Source organism: Puma concolor, chromosome A1, assembly GCF_028749965.1.
Source record: "Puma concolor isolate L17-30 chromosome A1, mPumCon1.1.hap2, whole genome shotgun sequence".
NCBI lineage: Eukaryota > Metazoa > Chordata > Mammalia > Carnivora > Felidae > Puma > Puma concolor.
Window position 1 is genome coordinate 49,802,249 of NC_141667.1, and position 22,216 is coordinate 49,824,464.

General features: G+C 40.3%; 1 protein-coding gene, 1 long non-coding RNA gene and 1 other non-coding gene across 3 annotated transcripts in view; 2 read left to right on the forward strand and 1 right to left on the reverse strand.

Moving 5' to 3' along the window:
• The window catches only part of ADAM19 (ADAM metallopeptidase domain 19), an 81,675-nt gene extending 76,232 nt beyond the window's left edge, over positions 1–5,443 (reverse strand). The window contains exons 1-2 of the mRNA XM_025923679.2: positions 5,305–5,443; positions 2,210–2,295 (exon numbers count right to left, since the gene is read on the reverse strand). Coding sequence (XP_025779464.1) covers positions 2,210–2,295; positions 5,305–5,371 — 153 coding nt within the window. The 5' untranslated portion in view covers positions 5,372–5,443. The remainder of the gene's footprint in view (positions 1–2,209; positions 2,296–5,304) is intronic.
• Positions 5,444–5,508: 65 nt separating this feature from the next.
• LOC147584152 (uncharacterized) lies at positions 5,509–17,011 on the forward strand. The gene is made up of 3 exons (XR_015250057.1): positions 5,509–5,629; positions 12,994–13,152; positions 16,921–17,011. It is a non-coding gene; the product is annotated as an uncharacterized LOC147584152 (long non-coding RNA).
• Positions 17,012–21,636: 4,625 nt separating this feature from the next.
• Positions 21,637–21,743, forward strand: LOC112861771 (U6 spliceosomal RNA). Its single transcript, XR_003223671.1, has one exon. It is a non-coding gene; the product is annotated as a U6 spliceosomal RNA (small nuclear RNA).
• The last annotated feature ends 473 nt before the right edge of the window (positions 21,744–22,216 follow it).

Here is a 22,216-nt window from a genome sequence, read left to right on the forward strand (position 1 = left end):
CCTGGGACAGTCACACCACCAAGGGCTCTGATGAGATCTGAACGTTCTGATACAGGAAGCTTGGGCAACCCTGTCCTTTGCTATTTTTGCACTAATTCATCCTACTGACTTCTCTTAAAAAGGGACATTTCAAAATCATGGGGAGAGGAAGCTAGGTGGATGTTTGCACAATAACTTCACTACGGGATCCACATCTCTGTTTCTGATGCCCTGATGCAGCTCTGTTAACACCCATTCTGGTTGCTGATCCTTTGCCGCTTTACTCTGGGATGTTCCAGAGCAAGAACCCTGCCCAATGACACTAAGCATCAGGACACAGTCCCAAGTGGGCATTTGAGGAAAAGTACACACCAAAAGAGCTGTAGCAATTCCCTCATTCAAGGAGTAGACGGCCATGTGACAGTCCAGACAAAAAAGGCAAGTTGACACACATCTAAGCACTGTCACGTCTCCTCCAAAGAGACACAAGCTGCAACATGAGTACGAGTATTTATAAGTGGGCACTCCCAAAATATTTCCCTCTGGTGTGGAAGATGCTCAGACACTGATATTTATACTTCCTGCAGGAAAGGGTTAAAATTCCTTTCTCTTTAGAGGTAGATTAAATAAATAAAATAAATATAAATAAATAAATAAATAAATAAGTAAATATATCTTCAGCTCCATAGGGTATCAGAAATCTGTCCTGTGTATGTGCAGCCCCCATACGATCTGGTACGATATTTAGTATACAGTGAATGTTCAATGAATGTTTGATGAATGAATTACATAAATGAGAATAAGAGGCCTGAGTGAAACCTACCTTCTTCTCTCTCTCTCTCTGACATTCATTCATTTGTTCATTCAATGGATACTTATGGCACAGGGCACTGTGCCGACTAATCCTACAAAATATTTTGACCCAGATTCAGGGCAGACAATGGCTAGGAATAAAGACAGGATCTAGAGCTCCACTTTGTTTCCCAGGCCCTTCCTGAAGATGCTAGGCATCCCACATCTAAAAGGAACACAGAACCTCTACAAAAAGTATCGGATCCATTCCTTGAGCAATAATGGATAAATTGGACTATCCAAGATCTTGTTTTTTAAAAATAACCTGCTCTAGGATAGCCATCCATCAATCTGTCTAGACTTTCCCTGAAGCTATTTTTTAGCCTTTCCTACTTTTTGATGAAATGAATTCCATGCATTTATTGTCTTTAGGATAAAATGTTACTTACTTTCATTTCTCCTAAAATTTTTGCAGGAAGTTCCCTTAATAAATTCAAACTGAAGCATTTTTGGACATGTCTGTATTACTCTAGCCATAACTTCAAGGATTCCAAGCATTTCTCCACCCCCAGCCCCCATTTACCTTTCCAGACTCAAAAGCCACAAAGTCTGAAGTCTTTCCTGCTTTTATATGCTGCCCAATAAATCATGAGCCCAAAGGACCTTATTAACTCTCCCTTCTCCACAGTCCTCTTTCTTCCTATTTCTTTCTTTCCTATTCCTTTCTTCCTATTTCTAAGCCCTATTTTATAAATGAGGAAACTGAAGTTCAGAAAGTAGAAAGTCCCATAGCTGGTTACTGGCACGCAGCAATCATGTCTTACTTTCTAGCCCTTTCATGACTCACTTGAACTATAAAGACCAGAACCACAAAGAATATCCTAGATGTACAGGTCCTCTCTGCATAACAGGATAATATTTTCTGTCTTGCTCCCAATCCCCTTGAGAAAGCCTGTGCATTTTTCTGGTGTTATGGCCCAAGGAGCCCTACTGCATTTTAAGATATATTTCCCAGTACTAGATCCCTCCCTGACTCTTAAAAATAGCTTGAATTATTATTTTTCTCTTCAAGTAAATTATGCCATCAATAAAATAAAGCATGTATATATAGACAAAATATAGCAATGACAATATTTAATCAATTCCATTTGAGAGATGGTGATTTTTGTGACTATTTGCACTTAGCTTGTGTCAGCATCAATAATTTTCATTTCCTCAACTAATAGCATTTGAAAGTGTTCTACAAGTTTGTCACACAATGAAGGAAAGTCCCATCTGGGATTTTCAAAACCAATACACAGAGAGGATGTAGAGTGGGTCAGAAACAGAACTTATAATGATGACTGGGCTTCCAGGAACATTAAGAAGGTGGCCCGCCACTTCACAGAATGGAGCTGTCAGCTCCTGCCTTTGAAAATAAGATATTTTGGGGTCTTACCTTTTCTTTCGTGGGGTTTTCTGCAACCTTCCACTGAGGTATTATTAGTTCATGCTGCAGCTGGGGGCTGTCTTCCCCGTTTTCTCCTGCCAATACAGGATGCACAACCATCGGTATCCCAGGAGTTTGCACCCTAGCTAAGCTAGGCATGCATTGCCAACTGGAAAGAACACCTTATTGGGTCATTAGGAGACCTGCTGGATGCCAGGATGTTGGCACTTCCTATGAGTGAAGCACTCTGCTAGTTGTTGGCCACATAGTGGTACACAGGGCTTACCAAGGTCTCTGTACTCCCCACAGTTTACTTTCTAGAGGTGAGAGATGCACAATCCACAAATATTCTCAAATGGTCCAACAGGGTCATAGAATAAAGAGACACTGAAGAGGAAGTGCCTATTTTAGACAGGTTGATCAGCAAAGATGGCATTTAAGATCTGAGAGACCAGAAGGCAGCCATGCAAAGATCTGGGGGAAGAGTGCCCCAGGGAGAGGGGCTAGCAAGAGCAATCAATGGTCATGCGTGAGCAGAAGTGGACTTGGCCCATTTAAGGAGCAAGCAGAAGGTAGAGGTAGAATCTAGTAAATGAGTGGGGAAGTTGGTAGGAGATGTGGTTGATTGGTAGATTTACTAGGTAGAATCTAGTCAATGAGTAGCAAAGTTGGTAGGAGATGTGGTCAGCAAGAGAGCCACAGGTCTGTATCACAGAAGCCATGCAAAGTGTCTCGATTTTATTATAAATAGACTTGGAGGGGCACCTGGGTGGCCCTGGGTTAAGCATCCAACTCTTGATTTCAGCTCAGATCATGATCTCATGGTTCACAAGATGGAGTCCCTAATGGGGTTCTGCACTGACAGTGCAGAGCCTGCTTGGGATTTCTCTCTTTCTCCTTCTCTCTCTGCCCCTCCCCAACTCACACGTGCAGTCACGCACGCGCTCTCTCTCTCTCTCTCTCTCTCTCTCTCTCTGTCTGTCTCTCTCTCAAAATAAACAGATCAGTAGGCACTGGGGTGTTTAGACACAGAGCAATATGATCTGTATTCAGTTTTTAAAAGATCATTCTGCCGGCTGGGTGGAGATGGGGGGTATAGTGGGGGAGGGTGTGGGAGTGAGAGTAGAAGCAAGATGGCCAGGCTGGAGACCTGGTGAGTGATGATGGTGGCTCAGACTAAAATGACCTCAGTGGAGAAGAATGAAATGGTCGGATTCTGGGTATGTTCAGAATCATGATTCTGAATCAGATTCAGGCCCACGGGTGATTCCCACTGAGCTTCAGCTTGCTCATCTGTAAAATGAAGACCATGATACCCGCCTGCCTATGTCATAGCGTTACTGGGGAGAGTCACCGTGAAATTGCTCCCAGAACCACAAAGCATCGTGGCATTACCTTGAGCTTCCTAATGGCAAGTTTGCATTTGCAGATCACTTCCTACTTTCCAAATCACTATCACCACTGGTTCTCCTTCATCCTCAAGACAAGATAAGCAGCAGGATTCCCATTTTGCAAAAAAAGGTGAATTGAAACTTGTTTGAGGAGAGATTTGTTCTAGGCACTGCAGACCTCACTTTTGCAGATAACCTCGATAAACTGGTAGTTTCCCAAAACCTAAACAAATTAGTCTCCACAAGGATAGGTTAAATCCATAGGACTCCTGGGGTGGGGGACCTAGATTTTGGAAGACTCCAAAAATCTATTCTTTCTAAACCAACCACATCAATCACATAGAATACAATGAGAGATATGAAAGATAGCCACAGCTGTTCTGTTAGAGTGGCAAAATTATGAGTGATTGATGTTCCTTTCAGATTATTGATATAGTGTATTCTCAATCAAAATATATCTGAAAAAAATATTAGACTAGCATTAGAATCGTCATACTGGTAAAAATCAGAAGCAATGCATTCATTTACTCATGTTTTCTGAATGCTTAACTATTTACTAAGTACTATGCTAGGTGCTTGATATTCATGGGGAAACCAGAGAGGCATAGTCCCTGCTCCAGTGGCTCTCATAAGTCTGGATTCTTTGCAACAAAAAGGAATTATACGATATTTAATGGAATATTTAAAGGAATGAAATTATCTTTATGATTGCAAAAAAAATGCTGAAAGCAAGTCTAAATAATAGAGGAACACAGTATATCTTAAGAAAAATTGTTCAAAACTTGCAAATGAGGCAAAAAGCAAGCAGGATGTCCTTTCAATGTCACACTGGAGCACTATTTAACAGGCCCTCTCATACATCACCAAATTTTTCTAGGGGAATGCACATTTGTTTGACTTTTTTTTTAATTTACCATGAATTAAAAAACCATACTCTGTGAACTTACCATGTTAACTGTAAATTTTTGTCTGGTAGAGAGGCAAATGACTTTAGTATGGGAGAAAGATAACTAAGGATTATGGCTGTTTCCCTGGATGGGGCATTGACCACTTTTACATCTGTCCCAGCACATGATTTCAACAATTCCTGGATACCTGCACCACCCCTGTTCCTCTAATGCTTTCAACCAGCTACACCATCCTACTCGCCGCCTCGTTAATGAATTGAAGGAATCTTTGCCACCCATTCATCCTATATTTGTAGAAGTCATGTTTTTAACTTTTTGAAGATTACACTTCTGCGATTTCTTGATATAATCTATAGTCATTAAAGTCATGTTTTTGCAGAATGTAACGATGTGGCAAACGCTCACACTGTGAAGTGAAGAATGCAAGACACAAAACTGTGCATATGGTACGGTTCCAATTTTATCGATATATATTTATAGGAACACACACACAAAGACTGGAGAAAGGAGGAGAGACTAGGAAAGCAGCGGAAAGAAGCCAAAAGCAGAAAAAACAGTGGGAAAAGAGAAAGAGGGAGAGGGAGGCAAGCCAGGGAGAGGACCGGCTGTTTTCTGCCTGCTCTGGGTCTCCCGGACCCCCACCACCTCCCGGGGTGCACAACGTGGGAACAAAGCCCGGACTCCCAGGCTGGGGGACCGCGGGGGAATAGCCCCGCGGAGTTGCAGGGGGCGACTCCCACGTCCTCCGGCCACCCAGCCCACCCATCTCCATCCTCACCCAGCGCCCCCGCACCCCGCCACTTACTTCTGGTCCACGCCGGCAGGGCGAGCGCCAGCAGGCAGAGCCGGACGGCGCCCACGCCCCCGGGCATGGTGGCAGCGGCCCCTCGCGCGCTCGGCGCTCACAAGCACGCAGCCATGCCAGCCCCCCGGCCAGGCGGCGGCGCGTCTGGAACCCACTGCTCTCCCAGCGCCTCCCAGCCCGGCTCCCAGCCATCGGCGACGACGCTCCGCCCTCAGCTCCGCAGGGCTCCGCCGCGGGGTGGAGGAGGGGACGCGCCCGCCAGGAGGGGGCGGAGGGACCGCGGAGGAGGAGCCTGGGGGACCCCTGGGCAGCCCGGTCGGCTCAGGTAATGGGGACCGGGGGAGGGAGGGTCGGAGCCCGAGGAGGGGCAGGCTTCACGGTGGGCAAGGCCTAGGGAGGGTCGGGGGGCTCGGGCTTCTAGGAGTTAAAACTGGACCCCTGTCTGCACAAGGGTCCGTTTCCTCTGTCCCACACCGTGCTAAGACGTCTTGGGTGACACCCAGAGGCTACTCACCCAGCACCGTGCCCTAGAGGCCGCCACTCTCGGAGGCAGGCTCTGAAAGAGTTAACCGAATCACCGAGCACAAAGAACTAAGTGCTATATGGAGTTGTTTTCTTAGCAGGACACAAATCTAGGAGCCATTCCTCTGACTGGGAGGAGGGGGATGTCGGAGAGAGGATTCCCAGAAGAGAAGACATCTGAGCTCCGGAGGAGGAGAAATGGAGCACCACGCAGAGAAAACGGAATAGACAAATGTACTAGGGCGGGAAAGCCCACGGGCTGTATTTGGGGAAAAACCGAAATTAGCTATACTTAGGAGTTAGGCCTTTGGACAGAAATGAAGGGAGATGAGCCTCCAAAATAATAATAAGGACCTCACTTACTGAGGACCTACTCTCTGTTCAAGTAAGAAGAAAAAAAAAAAGTAACTAAACTGGATACAGCCCTTACCAAGTGCCAGACACTGTCCTCACCACTTTACATGCATTAACTTAATTAATTAATTAACTAATCTAGGAAGAGAACTACTTGTATTGTCCTTTAAAATGTGCCAGGGACTCTGCACATCATCTTTCAGTTAGCCCAGTAATACCCTGGGCTAACGCTTATCCTGTTTTAGAGATGGGAAAACTAAATCTGAGGGGCCAAGTAATGTGTGCAAGGTCACACAGCTAATGTCAGAGTCTGGATTCAAGCCCACATGTGTATAACTCCAGAGTCTGATGCAGCATACCTTATTTTATAGATGGGTAACTGATAACCAGAGGGAAGTGGCTTGCCCAAGATCCCTTGGCAAGGTTTGGCAAAGCCTGGTTCTAGAAACCAAGCCTCAGACCTCTTGTCATCTGTTCCTTGACAGCACCTCTTTCTTCAGACCCAGGTTTGTACAACTCAACAAAATACTCTGTATTGGGAAGGTGATGAGTAGGTAGGTCTATCAAAACCATTAGGTACCCATGGGATAAATAAAGTATATGGTCTTGCCATTGATGTATTTTTTAAGTTTATTTATTTAATTATTGAGTGAGAGAGAATGAGAGCAGGGTAGGGGCAGAGAGAGAGGGGGAGAGAAAGAGAATCCCAAGCAGGCTTTACACTGTCAGTGTGGAGCCCCACTCCAGACTTGATCCCATGAACTGAAAGGCGAGATCAGGACCCGAGCCCAAATCAAGAGTCAGATGCTTAACTGACTGAGCCACCCAGGCACCCCAGCCATTGATGTATTTAGAGGCTATAATCATCTGCTTGAGCTGCCGTAACAAAATACCTCGGACTGGGTGGATTGACACTTTTTTCACAGTTCTGGGGGCTAGAAGTTCAAGATAAAGATGCTGGCTTGGTTGTTTTCCATAAGATCTTTCTTCCCAGCCTGTAGAAGGCCACCTTCTCACTGAGTCCTCACATGGTGTCTTCTCTCCTTGTGTGAAGAGACCAAGCTCTTCTCTCTTTTCCTTCTTTTTTTTTTTTTTTTAATTTTTTTTTTTTAACGTTTATTTATTTTTGAGACAGAGAGAGACAGAGCATGAACAGGGGAGGGTCAGAGAGAGGGAGACACAGAATCCGAAACAGGCTCCAGGCTCTGAACTGTCAGCCCAGAGCCCGACGCGGGGCTCGAACTCACGGACCGCAAGATCGTGACCTGGCTGAAGTCGGCCGCTTAACCGACTGAGCCACCCAGGCGCCCCTCTCTTTTCCTTCTTATAAGGACACTAATCCCATCAGGTCAGAGCCCCATCCTTATGATCTCACTTAATCTTTATTACCTCTTTATAGGCCCTGTCTCCAAAGACAGTCACTCTGATAGTTGGGCTTCAGCATATGAATTTGACAGAGACACAGTTCAGTCCTTAATATTCTTTCCTTTGACCCCTCCAAAATCCATGTGCTCATTGTACACAAAATACATTCATACCATCGCAACAATCCCCAAAGTCTTAACCCATTCAAGCATCAGTTCCAAGTTCAAAGTCTTATCGAAGTATCACCTAAATCAGATATGGGTGAGGCTCCAAGTATGACCTATCCTGAGGCAAAATTCTTCTCTACCTAGATACCAGACAAGTTCCATGCTTCCAAAATACAGGTATAGGATAGATATTCCCATTCCAAAAGGGGGAAATCAACAGGAAGGAAGGGGTGATAGGTCCCAGACAAATTCAAAACCTAGCAAGGAAAATTCCACTAAGTCTTAAAGCTCTAGAATAATCCTCTCGAGGAATGCTCTGCCTTCTGGACCCACTTGGTCAGTAGTGTCATCCTCACTAGGCAGTAGCCTTGCCTCCTCTGCTGGGGGCAGAGCCCCACCCTGTGGCTTTTTGCTGTAGCCCTGCCCCTGAGGCACTAAGCAGGGACAGCCCAGAGCCCTGAAACCAAGAGGAGGCCTACCCTCTAAAACCCAGAAATAAATAGTCTTGCTCTCTGGGCTGTATGCTTTAGGCATATAGTGGGAATGGCAGCCCTGATGATCTGTGAATCACCTTCAGGGTCAATCCTCTTTTCTTAAAGGATAAAGCATATTCACAGCCAAATAGCTTTATTATCCTGTCCTGTAGAATCCCAGAAATCCAATAGCCTTCCTTTATTTTATCCCATCTCTGTTCCCTTTGGTCCAAACTGACAATGTCTGTGCTGGTATAAATCCCATCTCTATTCTTGGTTTCTGCTGAGATGGCTGATACACTGCATGGGTGACCTCCTTACAGAGTGATTTGCCAGACACACCCTAGAACATGCACTCTTGTTTTGTGCAACATGAATGGGCTGAGAATTTTGCAAATCTTCACACTCTGGTTTGTTTTTGCTTACCAATCCCTTCCATTTGCCTCTCTCATTTGCCTCATGTTTTACTATAAACAGCAAGGAGAAACCAGGCCACACCTTCAACACTTTGCTTAGGAATCTCTTTAGCTAAATTTCCAAGTTCATCACTTGCAATTTCTACTTTCCATGAAACACTAGAACACGATTTAGCCAAGTTCTTTGCTGCTTCCTGATAAGGATCATCTTTCTCCAGTTTCCATTCCCATGTTTTGCATTTCCATCTGAAGCCTCACCTGAATCACCTTTAATGTTCACAGTTCTACCAACATTCTGTCCATGATGATATGTGTCTTCTCTAAAATAAGAGATGCTTTCTTTAATAGCTCTTCTCGTTCCTTCCTCAGCCCTCACCAGAATTGCCTTTAACATTCAATTTCTACCAACCGTCCCTTCAAAGCAACCTAGGATTTTTTTTTTCTAGCATGCACCCCACAGCTTATCCAGTCTCTCCCTATTACCCAGTTCCAGAAACAATTTCCACATTTTTTAGGCAAACCACCCCCCCCACACTTCTTCCCCCCCCCCCCCCCCCCCCCCCCCCACTTCTCGATACCAGAATCTGTATTAGTCTGCTAGGGCTGCCATAGCAGAATACCACAAATGCAGTGACTGAAACAACACAAATTTATTTTCTCACAGTTCTGGAAGCTGGAAGTCCACAATCAGTGTGTCAGCAAGGTTGGTTTCTGGTGAGGTCTCTTTTCCTTGCTTGTAGACAACCCCCTTCTGCTGTGTCCTGACATGGCTACTTCTCTGTGCGTGTGCAGAGAGCTCGGGTCTTCCTCTTCTTATAAGGGCACTAATCCTAGGAGATCAGGGCCCTACCCTTATGACTTCTTTTAACCTTTATTACCCCCTTATAGGCCCTGTCTCCAAATATAGTAACATTGCAGGTCAGGGCTCCAACATGAATGGGTGATGTGGGTTTGGGGGGTGGGGAGACATAATTCAGTTTGTAACAGGGGCTTTTACCCTAGAAGCATGAGAGTAGAATTCTAGTCCCAGCTCTCTCCAACCAGCTCTGTAACTTTCGGTAAGTCACTTCTTTCTGGGCCTCAGTTTCTAACCAATGACCTGAGAATGGTAATGGCTGTTCCAACCCCTTTCACCCAGGAGCTATGAGAACGTTTGACGAAATGGTGGTGAAGGTGCTGCCCAGTGAAAAACACTGAGGTGCCAAGTCTCACTGATTCTATGGACAATATACTTGCAAAAGGTATACAAACTCTGTACATGAAATTTGCTTCCATTTGCTGGCACTCAGTGATCAATATTTAACCATCATGAGCCCCTGACAATTGGAAAGTAGCTCACAAAAGGTCAAGTGGTTACTGCACTGACCAAGTACTGAGAAAGTTCCCAATTCTGTCTCTCATCACCCCCTCAACTCCATACTTATACACAGAAACAAACATACAAATGACTTTTGACCCCATGGAAGCCTTTCCATTTATTTGTAAAGAATGTATTTGTATTTGTAAAGAATACTACATCTCTATGTAATCTTTAAAATATTCTTGACATTTAACCTAGTAATTACATTTCTGGGAAACTATCCTAAAAAAATAATCTGCAAGATTTATGGACTAGAATGTTAATAGTGGTGTTATTTATAATAGTAAAAATATTGGAAATTACCTAAATATCCAACTGTGAAGGAATAGTTAATAAATTGTAGAGTATCTATATGATAGATTATTATACATTCATTTAAAATAGCGTTTACAAACAGTTTATGCTCTGATTTTAAGTGAAAAAAAGCAGGGTCCAAAATTACATTTAAGTTTTATCTCAGCTATGTAAATAAAAGACATTTCTTAAAAAGACTAGAAGGAAATGTGCCAAAATGCTAGAGTATTTGCCTCTAGGTGGTGAGACTATGGGTGGATGAAGGTTTATTTGTTTGTTTTTTGCATTTTGTTTATCTTTTTTTTTTTTTTTGCTTCTTCCATTTTTTATAATTACATATTAGTTTAGTAATGGGGGTGGACGGGTTAAATGGTAAACACAGGAAAGGATCACAAGAGGAATAGTGGTTTACCCTGGTGTCTTACACAGAGAGTTTTGCATGCTTGACTCTCTCCTCCAATGTTAGGGAAACTGAGGCAGAGTTAGAGCAACCAGTTCCAAATTTTGGGAGTCCAAGTGACCCAGGTCACTGTTTCTCTGTAGCCACAGTATACTGTCATGTTTAGGAGGTGACCATCATACCAGGGTTTAAATCCCTGTGCTACCCTTTACAACTGTGTGACCATGGGAAAATAAACTTTCCTATGACTTTGTTGCCTTATCTATAAAGGACAGTGATAATGATGGTTCCTAGATCACAGGGTTTTTGTGAGGCTTAAATGGTTGCTTAGAATAACACCTCTCACGTAGTAAGCAGTCAGTAAGTGCTAGTTTTTATTATCCTCATTCTACTGCTATTAAGTACAGGGGTGAGGAGTGTATAATGCTTAGCTTGTGCTTTTAATTGTGTGATGTGTGAAGAGTCTAATTATATACTGATTCTTTAATTATTATCAAAGATAATGATCCTGTTATACTGTAATTTTCTTACCCCACTCCCACTACATTGTGAGCCTTTTGTGAATAGGAGGTATACCTTGTTCTTCTTTTGTCCCACCAGCATTTAGAAGGTATCATAAATGTTTAATTAGATAAATTATAAATTAAATAATTAATTGTTATTGTTTCATTCGGGCTCAGCACACTTCCAAGTTGCTCTTAGGAGAATTTTCTTCACTGGCCCTTACTATGGGAATAATGTTGGCCCAGTGACAACTTTGCTTTGTAAACCATTTTTCCAGCAACTAGCTCTTTTTTTAAAGTCCAGTTTGGGTATAATTTACATAATTAATAGTCTCCATTTTTTTTAGTGTACATGACTATGAATTTTGATAAATGCATACAGTTTGAACAACCACTTCTGCAATTAGGATCGCCCCCAAAACTTCACTCCTGCTTCCTATCACTCCCAACTACTAGCAATCATTGATTGGCTTTCTGTCCCTTTAGCATTACCTTTTCCAGAATGCCACATAAATGGAACCATACAGAATTTAGCTTTTTGAGTCTGGCTTCTTTCATTCAGCATAATGTATTTAAGATTCATCCACGTTGTTGCATGTATCAATAGTTCCCACCTTTTTATTGTTCAGTAATATTCCATTGTGTGGATATACCACAGTTAGTTTATCCATTCACCTGTTGAACGACATTGGGTGTTTCCAGTTTTTGACAATTATGAATGAAGTCACTATAAATATTCAAGTTTTATGTGAACCTATGTTTTCATTTCTCTAGGGTTAATAATTAGGAGTGAAATTTCTAGGTCTTGTGGTTAAATATGTTTCACTTCATAAGAAACTACAAAAAAGTACTTTTAAAAGTGGTTGTACGGTGTTGCATTCCTCCCAGCAATACATGAGAGTTCCAATTGGTCCACATCCTTGGCAGGACTTAGTATTGTCAGTTCTTTTGATCTTAGCCATTTTAATATATGTGTTGTTTCCCAGCAACACGTTTGCATTTCAAGTACTCTGTGAGGGGACCAGATTAGGATTATTGGATCCATTTTGACAGAAGCAATTAAAGCCTAAATGGGTCTTTTACTCAAGTTCTTTGGTTATGTTCAAGATTTTAGTCTTTAGTTCCTTTTTTTCTCTTAGTAATCCACAGGAGAAGCAAATCCCTCCAACCCCTGGGAAACCCATAAAGCTCTTGGAATCACTCATTCAACAGCATTTCTTGAGCAGTTAATTATGTATCTAGCATTTGCTAGAATCTAAAAACACAAAGATTCTCTTTTAAAACAATTTTTTTTTATTATTTTAGAAACAGAGAGCCCAACATGGGGCTTGATCCCATGATCCTGGTATCATGACCTGAGCTGAACCCAAGAGTCGGACGCTCAACTAACTGAGCCACCCAGGTGCCCCTACAAATACAAAGATTTCTAAGACAAGGTCTCTACTGTAACAATTAGGGTAGGGGGAGGTGAGGAAAAAGAGAGATGGGAATAGGAACTGACAAGTAAATGAAATGACAGTTACAGAGAATGATCAAGTTTCTTGATGTGTCTTGGGCCTTTGAATTCTCAACACCAGGTACTGTCCCCAGAATTGTGGATAATAATAATAATCACTATCATGTGATGGTAGCAAGTACAGTGCCTGTATTATCTCATTCAGTGCCCATAATAGTTCCATAAAAGATATAAGGTTAAAGCATACAGAATTGTTGATTTTGTAGATCAGAAAGGGTCAAACTTTGGCAATGTAATATGGTTCACCTAATAATAATAGTCATAATTGGTTACACAAGGCATACAGTGTAACCAGTGCATTATCACATTTTATCCTTAGGACAACTCTCTACCATAGGTACTGCTGATATTCCTACAGAGGAGGCAACTGAGACTGAAGGTGGTGATAGAAGCATGTTCATGAAGCTGCTAGATTGGAGACAAAGCTTGAATTCACAACTGAAGTATGAGGAACTTCAGAGCCACTGAAACCATAATGGTCTGTAACCACTATGCTACTCTAATATTATTACAGATAAGCAAACTGAGGCTTGAAGAGGTGAAGTTGCCTGAGGTGGCTGTGGGATCTACCATGCCCCAAGTTCACAGGGCATCCCAGCTTCAAACTCCTGGCCAAATCACCTTTTTTTCTCATCTCCTCCTTGTCACTCTGGAAATTGGGCTGAATTCAGGCCATTCTCGGAAACACAGGGTGTTGCCTCCACAGCTGGCAGAACAGCTAGGAAAGAGGCTTTGATACTTGCTTGCTCCTACTTGACCCTAATGGAAGTACGTCGTTTTAAATTAACAAACTTTATTTTTTAGCGAAGGTTTAGGTTCGCAATAAAATTGAACAGAAAGCATAACGAATTCACTACTCCCCTTCCCCACACATGCACCACCTGCCCCACTATTGACATCCCCCCCCGCCCCCGCCAGAGTAATATGTTTGTTATGGTTGATGTTATGAGCCTACCCTGATATATCATTATCACCCAAAGTTCATAGTTTACATTAAGGTTCAGTGTTAGTGTTATACACTCTACGGGTTTTAGCAAATGTGTAACTATATGTATCCACTATTATAAATACCATACCGAACAGTTTCACTGCCTTAAAAATCCTCTGTGATCTGCCTATTCATCTCTCACCCCAAACCCCAAACTTCCAATCACTGATCTTTTTACTGTCTCCATAGTTTTGTCTTTTCTGGAGTGTCAAATATTTGAAATCATATGATATGTAGCCTTTTCAGATTGGTTTCTTTCACTGGGCATATATCCAGTTAAGATTCCTCCATGTCTTTACATAGCTTGATAGCTCCTTTCTTTTTATCACTGAATACTATTGTGTTGTTTTGGTTTACGGCAGTTTCTTTATCTGAAGGACATCTTGATTGCTTCCCAGTTTGGGCAATTATGAATAAATATGCTATATATACCATGTGCAGGTTTTTGTGTGGACGGACATAAGTTTTGAATTCATTTGAGTTAATATCCAGGAGCATGATTGGTAGACTGTATGTTAAGATTATGTTTAGTTTTTAAAATAAAAATAAAAATAAATTAAAAGGTATGTGTAGTTTGTAAGAAACTGTCAAACTGTCTTCCAAAGTAGTTGTACCATTTTGCATTCTCACCAGCAATGAATGAGAGTTCCTGCTGCTCCACACTGTTGCCAGCATTTGGTGTTGTCAGTGTTTTGGATTTTAGCCATTCTAATAGGTGTGTAGTGCTATCTCATTTTAATTTGCCATTTTCTAATAAAATATGATGTCAAAAGTACTTTCATATATTTATTAGCCATCTATATATCTTTTTTGGTTAGGTATCTTAAAATTTTTGGCCCATTTTTTAATCAGGCTGTTTGCTTTCTTTCTGTTGAATTTTATGTGTTCTTTGTGTACTTTGGAGAACAGTCCTTTACCAAATGTGTCTTTTGCAAACATTTTCTCCCAGTCTGTAACCTTATCTTTCCATTCCAATGACATTGTCTTTCACAGAGCAAAAGTTTTTTTTTAATTTTGATAAGTCGACCTTACCAATTATCTTATTCATGGATTGTGCCTTTAGTGTTGTATCTAAAAAGTTGCCTCATTCCCAAGGTCATATAGGTTTTCTTCTATATTACCCTCCAGGAGTTTTCTAGTTTTACATTTACATAGTCCGTGACCCATTTTTAGCTAATTTATGTGAAGAATGTAAGGCCTTTGTCTAAATTCCTTTTTTTTTTTTTTTTTTTGTATGTGGTTGTCTAGTTGTTCCAGTGCCACTTGTGGAAAGGAAAAATCTTTGCTCAATTGTACAGCATTTTGCTCCTTTGTCAAAGATTAATTGACTATATTTATGTGAGTCTATTTCTGGGAACTTAATTCTGTTCCATTGATCTATTTGTCTATTCTTTTGCCAATACCACACTGTCTTGATTAGTGTAGCTTTATAGTAAGTCTTAAAGTTGTCCAACTTTGTTCTCCTTCAATATTGTGTTGGTCATGCTGGGTCTTTTGCCTCTTTATGTAAACTTTAGAGTGACTTTGTTGATACCCATAATATAACTTGCTGATATTTTGATATTTTGATAAAGATTGCATTAAATCTATAGATTAAATTGGGAAGAACAGACTTTCTTTCTTTCTTTCTTTCTTTTCTTTCTTTCAAGAGCACATGTGATTACAGGAGGGGCAGAGGGAGAAAAAGAGAGAGAATCCTAAGCAGGTTCCTTGCCCAGTGCAGAACCCAATGTGGGGCTTAACATGGGGCTTGATCTCCCAACTGTGAGATCATGACTTGAGCTGAAATCAAGAGTTGGACATTTAACCAACTGAGCCACCCAGACATTCCAAGGGAAGAACTGACATCTTGACAATAGTAAATCTTCCTATCCATGAACATTGGATCTCTCTCCATTTATTTAGTTCTTCTTTTATTTCATTCATCAAAGGTTATAGTTTTTCTCATCTATATCTTGTACGTATTTTGTTAAACGTATGCCTAAGTATTTCATTTTGGGGGGTGCTAATATAAATGATGTTGAATTTTTAATTTCAAATTCCATTTGTTCATTGCTAGTATATAGGAAAGTGATTGACTTTTGTATATTAACCTTGTATATCTCGTAACCTTGCTAAAATTACTAGTTCCAGGAGCTTTTTTGGTCTGCCTTTCAGATTTTTTTACATAGATGGTTATGACATCTGCAAAGGAAAACAATTTTATTTCTCCCTTCCAAGTCTGTACATATTTTATTTTCTTTCCTTATTGCATTAGCTAGAATTTCCTGTGTGATGTTGCAAAAGAGTGGTGAGAAGGTGCATCCTTTCTTTGTACCTCATCTTAGCGGAAAAGGTTTAAGTTTCTCACCATTAAGTATGATATGATATGATATGATATGATATGATATGATATGATATGATTATATTATGATATTATATTAGCTCTAGTTTTTTTCCTTTATCAAGTTAAGCAAATTCCTAGTTTACTGAGAGTTTTTATAATGAATGGGTGTTGGATTTTGTCAAAAGCTTTTTCTGTATCTATTGATATGATCATGTGATTTTTCTTTTTTAATCTGTTGATGTGACAGATTATATTAATCGATTTTTGAGTGTTAAACCAGTCTTGCATACTTGAGAGAGACCCCACTTGGTCATTGTATATAATTCTCTTTGTGCATTGCTGGATTCAATTTGCTAATATTTTATTGAGAATTTTTGCATCAATTTTCATGAGAGATTTTGATCTGTAGTTTTCTTTTCTTATAATATCTTTACCTGGTTTTGATATAAGAGTAATGCTGGCCTCATATAATGAGTTAGGAAGTATTTCTTCTGCTTCTATCTTCTGAAACAGATTGTAGAGAATTGGTATAATTTCATCCTTAAATGTTTGGTAGAATTTACCAGTGAATCCATCTGCGTCTGGTGCTTTCTGTTTTGGAAGGTTATTAATTATTGATTCAATTTTTTTTAATGGATATAGGCCTATTCACTTTGCCTATTTGTTTTTGTGTCAGTTTTGGCAAATTGGGTCCTTCAAGGAATTGGTCCATTTCATCTAGGTTATCAAATGTGTGGGTATAGAGTTGTTCATAGTATTCTTTTATTAGCCTTTTAATGTCCATAGCATCTGTGCTGATGTACCCTCTTTCATTTCTTTTCTTTTCTTTTCTTTTCTTTTCTTTTCTTTTCTTTTCTTTTCTTTTCTTTTCTTTTCTTTTCTTTTCTTTTCTTTTCTTTTCTTTTTCTTATTTTAAAATCTTTCTTTTTCAGTAAGCTTCATGCCCAGTGGAAAACCCAATGTGGAGCTTGAACTCACGATCCTGAGATTAAGACCTGAGCTGAGATTAAGAGTTGGATGCTTGGGGCGCCTGGGCGGCGCAGTCGGTTAAGCGTCCGACTTCAGCTCAGGTCACGATCTTGCGGTCGGTGAGTTCGAGCCCCGCGTCAGGCTCTGGGCTGATGGCTCGGAGCCTGGAGCCTGTTTCCGATTCTGTGTCTCCCTCTCTCTCTGCCCCTCCCCCGTTCATGCTCTGTCTCTCTCTGTCCCAAAAATAAATAAAAAAACGTTGAAAAAAAAAAAGAGTTGGATGCCTAAGCAGCTGACCCACCCAGCTGCCCCTCCCTTCGTTTGCTTCAGATATTAGTAATCTGTGTCTTCGGTATTCTTTTCATAGTTAACCTGGCTAGAGGCTTACTGACTTACTGATCTTTTCAAATAACCAGTTTTGGCTTAATTGACTTTGTGTATTGATTTCTTGTTTTCATTTTCATAGATTTCTGCTCTAATTTTTATTATTTATTTTCCTCTGCTTACTTTGTATTTAATTTACTCATCTTTTTCTAGTTTCATAAGGTGGATGCTTAAATTACTATTTTTTAATTTTCTTCCTTCTAATATACACATTCAATAAATTTCCATTTATGCACTACATTCACTATACCTCATAAATTTCATGAGCTGGTTTTCATTTTTATTTAACCCAAAATAGTATCAAATTATTCTTGAGATTTCTTCTTTGACCCATGTCTTATTTAGAAGTGTATTATTTAATCTTCATGTATTTTGAAATTTTCCATTTATCCTTTTGTTATCGCTTTCTGGTTTAATTCTGTTATGGTCTGAGAGCTGACATGGTATAATTTCTATTCTTTTTAACTTGTTAAGATCTGTTTTATGGCTCTGAATATGGCCTATAGTGAAGAATGTTCTATGTGATCTTGAGGAAAATATGTTTTCTGTTATTGTTGGATCAACTAGTCTATAGATGTCAATTATATCCAGTTGATTGATGGTGTTGTTGAGTTCAACTATATCCTTACTGATTTTCTGCCTGTTGAATCTGTCCCTTTGTGATAGAGGGGCGTTGAAGTCTCCAACTATAATAGTGGTTTCATCTATTTCTCTTTGCAATTCTATTAGTTTTTGCCTTACATAGTTTGATGCTCTGTTGTTAGGTACAGACATATTAAGGATTGTTATGTCTTCTTGAAATATTGACCCCTTTATCATTATGTAATGCCCTACTTTATCCCCAGTAACTTTCCTTGGTTTGATATCTACTCTCTCTCTGAATTTAATATAGCTGCTCTTGCTTTCATTTGAACATTGTTAGCATGGTATATTTTTCTTCATCCATTAACTTTTCATGTATAACTCTTTATATTTAAAGTGAGTTTCTTGTACACAACATGTAATTGGGTCTTTTTTTATCCGCCCTGACAATCTCTCTCTCTCTCTTTTTTTAATTGGTGCATTTAGACTATTGACATTCCACATGATTATTGATATAGTTGGATAAATATCTATTATATTTGTTATTGTTTTCTACTTGTCCTTGTTTGTTCTTGTTTTTGTCTTCCACTCTTTTTCTGCCTTTTGTGGTTTTATTCGAACATCTTCTATGACTCCATTTTCTCTCTTAGCATATGGATTATACTTCCCTTTTTTAAACTTTTTAAAAAAGTTTGTAATATACCACAGCTAATCCAAGTCCACTTTCAAATAACACTATACCACTTCAAGGGTACTGTGAGTACCTTATAAGAACAAAATAATCTCAATTTCTCCCTCCTGTCCTTTGCATCATTGCTTTTATTCATGCTACTTATATATAAGCATGTGTATGCTAATGCCTTGTGATACTAATGCTGTTGATTGGAAAGTACATTTTCAGAACCACTGCTCTCAGATGCCATTAAAAGAAATTGCAATTATCCTTTTGCCTCATTTCCAAATTTTAGATAATTTTTCTCAACAGTTACCAACATTAAAAAAAAAATCAGGGGGCGGCTGGGTGGCTCAGTTGTTTGAGCATCCCAGTCTTGGTCTTGGCTCAGGTCATGATCTCACGGTTTGTGGGTTCGAGCCCCACATTCGGCTCTGTGCTGACAGATTCTGTATCTGCTTTGGATTCTGTGTGTGTGTGTGTCTCTCTGTCCCTCCCCTGCTCATGCTTTCTCTCTCTCTCTCTCTCTCTCTCTCTCTCTCTCTCAAAAATAAACATTTAAGAAAAATCAGGAGGTTTTGTTTGTTTGTTTGTTTTGGTTTTTTGGTTTTTTATCCTGACCCTGGCTTCTTTTCAAACATTAAAAGATTGGACAGTAATAAGCCTAAATTCTCCCATGATGACAATTGGTGGACAATATTAGCTGCTCCTTTTAGGGAGAATATTTGTTCTCTCCGTTTTGTCACAGTCACCACCACCCCCAGCCCACATCACTCATTTATTTTATTTAATTTTTCTATCCTTGCAAAAGACAGTGGACATATAATGCAGAATTTTGAGGAGGGGCGTCAGCATGGTTGGTTAATCCTATCTAATTAATTCCAGCATCCATGGCTGGCTTCACGGAAGTGCTACCCAGGCAGTTGCACAGGATCCCACTCTCAGAAGGACCCCATACTTGGCTAAATGCTCTGCTGTTGCTATCTTGAAATTCTTGATACTTTTTGGAAAAGGGGGACCTACATTTTCATTTCGTATGGGAATCCACAAATCATGTGGCTGATCCCGAAGCCACCTCACATTTAACGGTAACCTTCTCATCACCAGATTACAAAGGAGAGGCAGGGAAAGGTAATTCCGGGATCAGAGATCATCTTCAGAAATCATCTTATTCAGCAGACGAGGTAATTATTTCATTTTATAGCTAGAGCTACCAAGGTCCAGAAAGAGGGAATTGACTTCTTCAAGGTCATGGACAAACCCTGAAAAAGGAGCCAAATTGGAAATCTAAAGTGATGAGTCTGCAAGGCAGTGAATACTAAAGACTGCCAGTGAGTTTATGTATCTGATGTACCTCTGCATACCAATGAGAAAATCCCTATTTGTCACTTAGCTCAGTCAACTTTAGGGTGATCCAACTGAAACAGGTGAAGGAGGTGAATAAACCCTAAGGGTGGGGGTGTGAGATTTAAGCCGATCAAGAAAACCGTATAAACAGACTCAGTTTAGAATAAGGACTGGGAAGAAAGAAAATGTTATATACAAATTCTACCCCTATGTTTTGTTACAGAGGGCAGACCTCCACCTAAATCCCAAATAAATTGGAAAGGGAGAAGGCATTCAGGGAATGCCAATATACTGCCTAATTAAAAATGGCAATCAAAGTTCAAGGAAGCACTTAATTTTAGCTGGCCCCACTTAGCTGGAAAATAGCTCAATTACTTCTAGGTCTCAGCTGCCTGGTTTCAGTTAATGGCTGCATACACCCACTGAGAGAGCTGAGTCCCTGCAGCTAATCAAGTGGTAAGTTGGACTGGGAGTTAGGCAACTAAGTTAGCCCCCGGTGGTCTTACACCTCTCCACATCAGCGCTTGTGGTTTGGATGGGACAGAGACTCCGCTGCCACCCATCCAGCCCCTCAGAGACAGTCAAGGAACCAAGACCTGGGTATAGAACTCTGCCTCCATCCCCACTGAGCTTGGCTCAGTGGTGGGTATGTGTCCCTGAGCTGGACAATCCTCCCCAAGACTCTTGACAGGCCTATCAGAAAGTTTCCTCCTTTTCTTCAGAGATGGTTAGCCATGTACGTTTGGGGCTGGTGAGGAGTTCTTTTGCTACTATGTAAGGAAACAACCTGGCCTAATAATATTATTTGAACCTGTGGATCCAGGCATGTCTGAAATTGTTTATTTATACCCCTTGAATTTCTCAATTACATGAACCAAAAAATTTTCTTCTTCTTCTTCTTCTTCTTCTTCTTCTTCTTCTTCTTCTTCTTCTTCTTCTTTGGTTAAGTCCATCTGAGTTAGGAGTTTGTCCCTTGTGGCCAAAAATGCCTAACATAAAGGCCTTCTCCATCCTAGGCACTATGCTAGGTAGGTGCTGGGGTTAAAATAGTGGACAAGACATACATCATTCCTATCTTCGTGGTACTTAGAGTCCAGTGGGAGAATAAATCAGATATAATAATTATGCATTGAGATTGGTAAACAAGAGGAGCTAAGACAGAATAAGAATGGAGGACTACTTTAGACAGCATGGTTAGGGAAGCCTCTTATTTGAGTGTCTTTTAAGCTGACAGTCAGCAGCAGTATGACGAACAGGGAGAAGAGATTTCTGGGAAGAGCAAATAGGAACTGCTCTTAGTCTTGAAAAAGTCTGCTTCATTCAAGGAATTGAAAGAAGTCCGTCATTTATTCATTTGGTCACGTCAATTAGTCAGTGGCTTGGTGCTAGGCACAGGGAGACAAGATAAATAAAAGCAGTCCCTGACAAGTTGACAAGATGTATTGTAAGCTGTAAAAATGTTCATACCATTTCATTTAGCAATCCCACATCTAGGAATTCGGTCAAAAGAGAAAGAAACAGAGATATCTGCAAAAACATCACTACAAGGATGTTCACTGAAACATTTTTTCAACTTTGGATTGATGTACAAAATACATGCATGTATTGAATGCACAGATAATAAGGATACCACTCAACTATTTTCACAACTGAAACACAGATGATTGGTACCCAGATCAAGAAGGAAGATATGGTGCTTACTTGGGCAGCACATATACTAAAATTGGAACAACACAGAGAAGGTCAGCACAGCCCCTGCGCAAGGATGACACGCACATTCGTGAAGCTTCCGTATTTTTTATGGAAGCCAATTTGACAATAAATTATATTTATAAATAAATAAATAAATAAATAAATAAATAAATAAATAAAACAAGAAAGAGAGAAAGAGAGAAAGAAAGAAAAAGAGAAAGAAAGAAAGAAAGAAAGAAAGAGAAAGAAAGAAAGAAAGAAAGAAAGAAAGAGAAAAAGAAAGAAAGAAAAGACATGACCAGCACTCCAGAAGCCCTCTTTTCCTCCTTTCTGCTCTCAGATCCCCTTCCCACCAAGGGGAACTTTTAGTCTGACTTCTAACAGTATAGACTAATTTTACCTTTTTTGTATTTTATATAAATGGAATCACACAGTATGTGGTTTACCTTGTGGGAGTAGGGAAAGGTGGGGGACAGTTGGAATGGCTTCTTTTGTGAGATTCCACATTATTTATGTAGTTATAAGTTGCTTATTCTATATAGTACTCCATTATGGGAAGGTACCACTAGTTATTTATCTAT